This window comes from Polypterus senegalus, chromosome 4 (assembly GCF_016835505.1).
Source record: "Polypterus senegalus isolate Bchr_013 chromosome 4, ASM1683550v1, whole genome shotgun sequence".
In the NCBI taxonomy this organism is placed as follows: Eukaryota; Metazoa; Chordata; class Cladistia; order Polypteriformes; family Polypteridae; genus Polypterus; species Polypterus senegalus.
This window is the reverse complement of record NC_053157.1, coordinates 14,326,186-14,334,986: the sequence shown is the minus strand read 5'-3', so window position 1 is coordinate 14,334,986 and position 8,801 is coordinate 14,326,186. Positions and strand designations below refer to the sequence as shown.

Sequence of the window (8,801 nt, the reverse complement as noted above, 5' to 3'; positions counted from 1 at the left end):
CTGTACGTATTGGAATTGATTTGATAAATAAGAACTAAACCAGGCAAGTGAGTCCAACATAATTTTCTAGCCTCCATCCATCCATCCATTACCCAACCCGCTATATCCTAACTACAGGGTCACAGGGGTCTGCTGAAGCCAATCCCAGCCAACACAGGGGGCAAGGCAGGAAACAAACCCCAGGCAGGGCACAAGACCACCACAGGGTGCACACACACACCAAGCACACACTAGGGACAATTTAGGATCACCAATCCATCTCACCTGCATGTCTTTGGACTGTGGGAGGAAACCCACGCAGACACGGGGAGAACATGAAAACTCCACGCAGGGAGGACCCGGGAAGCGAACCCGGGTCTCCTTACTGCGAGGCAGCAGCGCTATCCACTGTGCCACCCTATATATATATATATATATATATATATATATATATATATATATATATACATATATATATTGTGGAGTCAACCCGGACACAGACAGGCGGACATGTTGTTCATCAAACCACCACACGTTTATCTACAAAACTATTTACGTATGGTCACTCAGACCCAGTCCATTAGTGCACAAAACCCCAAACACTCTCAGTCCTGGCCACAAATGCCTTTCTTCGGGGCTCCACACCTCTCCTGTGCTTCGTCCTTCCGCCTCCCGCCCTGAATGAATGGAGACAGCCCCTTTCATATGGTTCCCAGATGAGCACCAGGTGTACCCAGCATTCCTCCCTTGGCCACGCCCCAGCATGGCGGAAGTGCCGGCTGTCCTCCTGGCAGCTCCCCAGGTGTCTCTCAAAGTCCTGGTGTGGCGGAAGTGCTAGGGCAACAGGTCCCCAAGGCATTGGGGCGCCTCCTGGCGGTGACCACGGGCCCCTGCAGGGTGGAGCTTCCATGCCCTGTACCCGTGGCCCCCAAAGCAACCAGGAAGGCAGCCCCCACGTGGTCCCAGATGGGCACACGCCCACTTCCGGTCTTCCAAGGCATCCCGGCCGGGTCATCGCCCCTGGCATCCACGACAATATATACAGACATATATATAGATATGCACAATAAAAGTTTTTGTATGCGGCTCCACTCTCCCAAAAAGTTAAACACTGCTCTGAATGAGCCATGAGAAGTAGTAAAATACTTTAAGAACATTAGAACAATCTGGATGTGAACAGGCCATTCAACCCAACAAAGCTCGTCTTTCCTGTACACTAAATTCTTCTAAAATGACATCAAGCTTAGTCTGGAAAGTCCCTTAAGACCTCCTGTCTACCACACTACTTGGTCGCTTATTCCAATTGTCTGTGGTTCTCTGCGTAAAGAAAAACTTCCTAATGTTTGTGTGAAATTTCCCCTTCACAAGTTTCCAACTGTGTCCCCGTGTTCTTGATGAACTCATTTTAAAGTCACCGTCTCGATCCACTGGACTAATTCACTTCATAATTTTAAACACTTCAGTCATGTCTCCTCTTAATCTTCTCTTCTTTAAACTGTAAATGTTCAGCTCTTTTAATCTTGCCTCATAATTCAACCCCTTTAGTCCCTACTCAGCCTTGTCGCTCTTCTCTGGACCTTTTCCATCACTGCTATGTCCTTTTTATAGCCTGGAGACTAAAACTGCACCCAGTACTCCAGATGAGGCCTCACCAGTGTGTTATAAAGCTGGAACAGAACATCCTGTGACTTGTACTCCACACGTCAAGGCGCTATATAACCTGACATTCTGTTTGTCTTCTTAATGGCTTCTGAACACTGTCGGGAAGTCGATAGCTTAGAGTTCACTACGTCTCCTAAATCCTTCTCATAAGGTCGACTTTTGATTTTCAGACTTCCCATTGTGTATTCAAAACTCACATTGTTACTTTCTACATGTAATACTTCTCAATTACTGACATTAAATTTCATCTGCCCAAGCCTGTATGCTGTCTAGTTCTCTCTGTGATGATTCAACGCATTCTCGATTATCTGCCAATCCACCTATCTCAGTATCATCTACCAGCTTAACCAGCTTGTTCTTTATATTCCTATCTAAATTATTTCTATATATTAAAACCAGTAACGGCACACTACACAATAGGGTGCAGTGGATACACTTGACTTGAGTATTCCTAGTTCTCATCCTCTTTCTCTGTCTCTGTTTACCATTCGTTTGCTCAGAGGTTGATGCGCTTGCTGCTTCCTGAGCAGCTCTTCCTTTCTCCACCGTAGTGCCCCGCTTCTTCTCTTCTTTCGTCGGATTAAATGAGTGTTTGTGCTGCAATTACTTAGTACGCTTTACTTAATTTTTCACTTAAGCTGGCACTGAAGTCTTCAATCTGCCTCAAGAATGATTTAAGATATGAAGAGGTAGAGGAAGTGACGGCGAAGGTGGTAGGGATGAGAACGGCGCCCGTATGCATGCAGCGCACGACCGGCCTGCTGCCTAGAGTTGATTCTACAATAACATAAAAAATAAAAATAAGAATAACCTTGGAGGTCAATCATCACCTGAAAGCGAATAGTAGACGTCACGTAATATGTGTACCAAATTTCAGGTCAATGGTTCACACGGTTTGCGAGCTACAAGTGATTTAAAATCCTGGACCGACAAACGGACAGCCACGGTAGCGTATTATGTAAGAAGATAGCAGCACCCCGACACTGACCCCTGCTGGCCACCACTCTTAACGTCACCCAATTCTGACCTCTGCTTCCTGTATCTGAGCAAATTCTGTACCCACCTACACACCACACTCTGAACTGGCACTTTTTTTAGTTTGATGCCCAACCTCTCATGTGGCACCTTATCAAATGCTTTCTGAAACTATAACTTCTAAAAAAAAGAACTATTTAGTAAACATACGAAGTTATCAATAACTGCTGATCTGTAACTTAGTTTTGATCTCCCTCTCTATTGTAGGTCATTATGTCCGTGTGTTTCACCAGCATCATTTATTAAAATTATTAAGTCCAAATACTACTTACAGTCTCTTGATTTTACAATGACATGCCGTATTCGACATACCAGGCATAAATGATCTGTATAGGATTGGCGAACTTTACTGAGGTGGACGGGCTGTTGTCAAAATTATTCGATTCCTCTAACTTATGGGTTTAAATTTAATATTGAGTTAAAGACAACGAATGCCCACCAAACAAACAACAAGGGCAATGAAGTACAAAAACCTGCCACCTCATCCTTTCAGGACCGACACTGAGGATCTCTGCTTTAGAAAACTGTATTCAGCGATATTTTTCGGTGATGAAATGTGATATGATGATTAATTATTCTATCAGCAATAAAAAATTTCTCGTCAATTGCACCTGGAAATAAGCGTGGTAATTGGATGTTCGGACTGTGCAACAGATACGGGGAAACATAAATAAAGCAATTTCATTCCACCACTTACTTACATACACTGAAATGACGAATGAAATCTTTCCGATTCGATCTCGCGTTACACTAGGAATTGCGAAACCAAAACAGAGCTGCGCTACGGATCACCGTTTGGGCCAAAAATATGCGTGACGCGAGTAAGCCAGTTGAAGGGGGCGTGGCGCGTACCGGCTTGGTCGACGCTGTCACATGTTTAGTCAACGGCGACATGGCGGCCGTGGCGGCACAAGTGGTGGAGCTTGACGTGGACAACCAACAGGTATACCATATACATCTATACATATATATACTGTCAGATTCTGCTAACGTCCTCATGTCGGTTTTAAACTCCCTCCGGTGCTCTCGGGTGTGCAGTGCACTTAACTGTGCGGCTGTCAACGCGGCCACGTTTGTCTTTCCCCCTTTAGTTTGCATTTGACAGTTTAAAGGCGCGTGAGTGAAAGACACTTGTGCGTTGTTTCTTTTGCATTTCTTTGTTTTCATGGTAGTGCCATGTCTTGATGCTTTGTTGTGTTAGTACCTCAGTTGCGAGGAACAAGGTCTCCGGGTTCGCCCCTTGATGTTATTGGAGACGTTAAGGTGTTTGCTTTGAGCTTCCAGGTTCAAGTTGATGCTGATCTGTATATGAACAACATAGCGCTTTTGCAATAATTTAAAAGATGCATTGAGCTTTTTTTATTTTTACCAGAGAAGGGTCATGTCGTTTTCTCTGTATTTACCTCCTCACCCGATCCTATAATAGTGTGTAATTATTTCTCATATCAGTGCTATGCTGATGATGTGCAGCTTAAAAAGTCGTTCAGATCACAGGACCTCATGCAGTTCACTTGAATCTCTGCATGTTTCACTTATGTTGCAACCTGGATGAAGAAGACCATCTCTAGCTAAACCTGGCAAAGGCAGACCTTCTTGTTATCCCAGCTCACCCCATCACTTTTCAGCTTAGCTCATTATCACTGACGCCTGCCAAGTATATACACAACCCTTGGGTACTGATTGATCACCAGCTATCCTTCAGGGAACATGTTGGTAGGGTTCCTTGGTCTTGAGGATGCACTGTGTACAATATGTACAAGGCCAGACCATATCCAGTAGGTAAACCACATGCACATTAGAAAAGGCCATCAACCATCAATCAAGCTAAGCATGTTCCGGCCCAGCCAGTATTTGGTTGGGGGACCATCTAGGACAAAGGAGCAGTGTCGGTCCTGGAGGGCTGCTGTGGCTGCGGGTTTTCATTCCAACCCAGTCTCAAACCTTATTTAATTTTACGGCTTGTTAGTCGGCAATGCTAGATTCTTATTGTGTAGATTTTTCCTTTCCGAGTATGTCATCCAAATGACTTCACATTCACAGTCTGTCACATTTTTCTCTTCGAGTGTTTTATTAAACCAAATAGTGTGTGATGAATCTATGCAGGTGTAAGTGGAAACAAGTTAAATAGAGAATTGCTGGCTCCTCTGTCATTTACATCTTATTGCTATTAAGGAGCCATGAAAACAGTGAGTGCAGCTGTTTAAGAGTGAAATAAACAATTAAGGGTGGGGAACCTTAACAAGCGAGACCACTAAAACCAAGCATCAAAATGTCACTTGAGGAATAAGTGCATCATCAGCAATAACTGACTTCTTATTAAGAAACTGGGTTGGAACAAACACCTGCAGCCACTGTGGCCCCCCAGGATCAACAACAACATTTATTTCTATAGCACATTTTCATACAAACAGTAGCTCAAAGTGCTTTACATAATAAAGAATAGAAAAATAAAAGACACAATAAGAAAACAAAATAAATCAACATTAATTAACATCGAATAAGAGTAAGGTCCAATGGCCAGGGGGGACAGAAAAAACAAAAAAACTCCAGACGGCTGGAGAAAAAAATAAAATCTGTAGGGATTCCAGAAAATGAGACCGCCCAGTCCTCTCTGGGAAAAACAGTGCCCACCCCTGCCCTAAGAAAAGCTTGGGTTGCTGCTGGAAGAGGTGTTGGTGAGGCCAGCAGAGGGCACTAACCATGTGATCTAAATGTGGATCCTAATGCTCCAGTGCAGTGATGGGGACACTGTGATGTTAAAATGGCGTAGTCCTTCAGATGAGTCGTCACACCGAGGTCCTGACTTTCTGTGGCCATAAAAGATCCCTGGGTATCATTTGTAAAGAGCAGGGTGTACCCCGATGTCCTAGCTAAATTGCCCACCATAGCTCCCAAATCATTCTCTCTCGCCCCTCCACCACCTAACAGCTAATGTGCGGTGAGCGTACTGGCACAATAATGGCTGCCATCATATCATCCAGATGAATGCTACACTTTGGTGCTGGTTGAAGTGGCTCCCTGCTCAGTGACGCGCTATATAAATGTAAAGAATTATTATTATTACCCATGGGATTAATAAAATTTATCTAATCTGATCTCGTGGAGTATGCATCACAACTCCTGGTCCAGGCTTTGGTCTTGTCACGTCTGGACTGCTGCAACTCTCCGCTGGCAGGAGTGCCGGCACCAAGTGTGTCACCCAGCAGCTGCAGATGATTAAAGATACAACAGCAGCACATCTGGTGTTCAACCAGCCCAGGCAGGCACACGTCACTACTCTTTTCACATCTCTGCATTGTCTCCCTGTCACAGCACACATTAAGTTCAAATCCTTGATGCTTACCTACAGAGTAGACAGTGGGTCAGCACCTGTGTATATGGAGACGCTTGTGAGGTCCTCTGCTCCTTCTCGCCCACTCGGGTCTGCTGAGGAGTGGCATCTGATGATGCCGCGCAGATCATAATCTATAGACCCTTCATGCGTAGCTCCTAGAATGTGGTGGCCACCTCTCTTTCAGAAATTCGGAGTCCCTCAGTTGTGTGTAAGAAGCGTTGGAAGTCTCTCTTGTCTGGTGAATTCCTGCTTAGCTGTTAAGCTTTTGTAACCTGGAAGTTGTATCTACCATTTATTTTGTTCTGAGCTGTTTGCTTGTGATGATCAATTTCATACCCTTGTCCTGTAACACTTGTTCTCAAACAGACCTCCTAGACTGATGTTGACTCGATTACGTTGACCTCTTTTGTTTAAATGCAAACTCACGTTCGAAACCTTCAGCAGTGCCCGGCCAGATCTTAACCATACAGCGCTGGGTGCCAGTCAGAAGTCCCTTCTCCCTGCAGTATCCTGTGGCGCCAACCAGGGACCATGACATAGTTCTCCCTCAGGACTATGTATCCCCGCGCATGTCCACACCAGTGGAGCACTGCCATCTATTGTACTGGGGGAGGAACTGCTCTTGATACACAGCCTCCCCCAGTCCTTCCACTAGTCTTTCTCTTGGAGTGGGATAGCAATCCAGCCCCAGTCCCGCCCTGGTTGTGCCTCCTTCCATGCTGTCCGGGTAAGGGTCTACCATAGCACTTACAGAGGATTATTCTAACATGAACAAACACATTGAAATCAGATTGGGCGGCACGGTGGCACAGTGGTAGCGCTGCTGCCTCGCAGTTAGGAGACCCGGGTTCGCTTCCCGGCTCCTCCCTGCGTGGAGTTTGCATGTTCTCCCTGTGTCTGCGTTGGTTTCCTCCCACAGTCCAAAGACTTGTAGGCTAGGTGGATTGGTGATTCTAAATTGGCCCTAGTATGTGGTTGGTGTGTGGGTGTGTTTGTGTGTGTCCTGCGTTGGGTTGGCACCCTGCCCGGGATTGGTTCCTGCCTTGTGCCCTGTGTTGGCTGGGATTGGCTCCAGCAGACCCCCGTGACCCTGTGTTCGGATTCAGTGGGTTGGAAAATAGATGGATGGATGAAATCAGATTTTGTTTTGAATCGCTATTCCAGTGTCTATAGCCCACCATACACGTGAAGATCAAAAATGAATACTGACTCACTGAGCAATTGAGTGCAGCTGCCTGCTGCTGAATTTTATGTCACTGTTTCCTAACCAGAAAAAAAAAAAACAAACAAGGATCATGTTTGTGGCTAAGTGGGGTTCTGAATTATGTCACCGAAATGTGCTGTTGTGGTTTTCCTGTAGATGGTTGGAGAGTCATGATGATATATTTCAACCATGGCTGGCTGCACAGTGAGCTGATGGAATTATGATATAAGAGTTTTGATTTGCCCGTCTTAAAAGCAGCCATGTTTTACTTCAAGTTTATATAGACTTTGTGTTGCCAGGCTTGACGTATTTTAAATGCTACTGAACGAGTCACCAGGATGAATTTTAGCATCATTTGTACTTTTGCATGACATTTTATTACATTTCTTCCATCTATCCATTTTTGCAATCGGGGTAATGCAGTACACAATTTCAGGGAGCTCGAGTCTATCCTGACATTTTACAGATTGTTTTTTTTTTTTTTTTTTTAATTTTCGTTTATTTGTACTGTACGTTTAATTCTCAGTACCCATTTGTGACAGTTCAGGTTGGCTCCACTCTCCCTTGTCATGTCCGGGAGCCACTTCAGCCCAGAACTGTCGATAGTCGTGAACAGAGATGAGCCAGGCAGATGAAGACACACACTTTCAGCAAGATAATTGGTGCAAAAAGTGTCAGGTCAGGTTAGGTTAGGGAGCATGTACTGCTGGTACAGCTCGTTGCAGCAACCACCACATGACTAGACAGCTCCGGATCCCACCAGGCAAACACGCAGTCTAATACCACCCTCTGGAAATGACCTTCTATCTGCCGCAGCCAGGGGTTATATGGGTGTCCCATTGGCCTAATCCAGCTCTCGTGTGCAATGGAAAAACGTAGTAAGGTGTGGAAACCTAGTATAGTAATTCCTCCTCGATCGCGGGGGTTGCATTCTAGAACCTCCCGTGATAGGTGAAAATCCGCGAAGTAGAAACCATATATTTGTATGTTTATTTTTATATATTTTAAGCCCTTAGAAACTCCCACACTGTATATTATATATTCTCTGCACAGTTATACAGTAAACCCTCGTTTATTGTGGTTAATCCGTTCCAGACTCTACCGCAATAAATGAATTTCCACGAAGTAGGATTCTTTATTTATAAATCTAATATTTTCGCAGTTAGAGCATAGAAAACCTGTTTATGACCTTCTAAATAAGTTTTTTAACATTATTAGAGCCCTCTAGACATGAAATAACACCCTTTAGTCAAAAGTTTAAACTGTGCTCCATGACAAGACAGAGATGACAGTTCTTTCTCACAATTAAAAGAATACAAACATATCTTCCTCTTCAAAGGAGTGCGAGTCAGGAGCAGAGAATGTCAGAGAGAGCGAGAGAAAAGCAAACAATCAAAAATCAATATGTGCTGTTGGGCTTTTAAATATGCGAGCACCACGATAAAGCGGCAGCAAGGAAGGGATCAATGTGAAGGTAGTCTTCCAGCATTTTTTAGAGGAGTGTCTGTATCTTCTAAGCAAACAGCCTCTGTGCAAACAGCCCCTCTGCTCACAGCCCCTCGTCAGGCGCAGAGAATGTCAGAGAGA

General features: G+C 44.6%; 1 protein-coding gene across 1 annotated transcript in view; it reads left to right on the top strand.

Moving 5' to 3' along the window:
• The first annotated feature begins 3,525 nt into the window (after positions 1–3,525).
• The window catches only part of rnf175 (ring finger protein 175), a 168,543-nt gene continuing 163,267 nt past the window's right edge, over positions 3,526–8,801 (top strand). Inside the window, exon 1 of the mRNA XM_039750278.1 lies at positions 3,526–3,619. Coding sequence (XP_039606212.1) covers positions 3,569–3,619 — 51 coding nt within the window. The 5' untranslated portion in view covers positions 3,526–3,568. The remainder of the gene's footprint in view (positions 3,620–8,801) is intronic.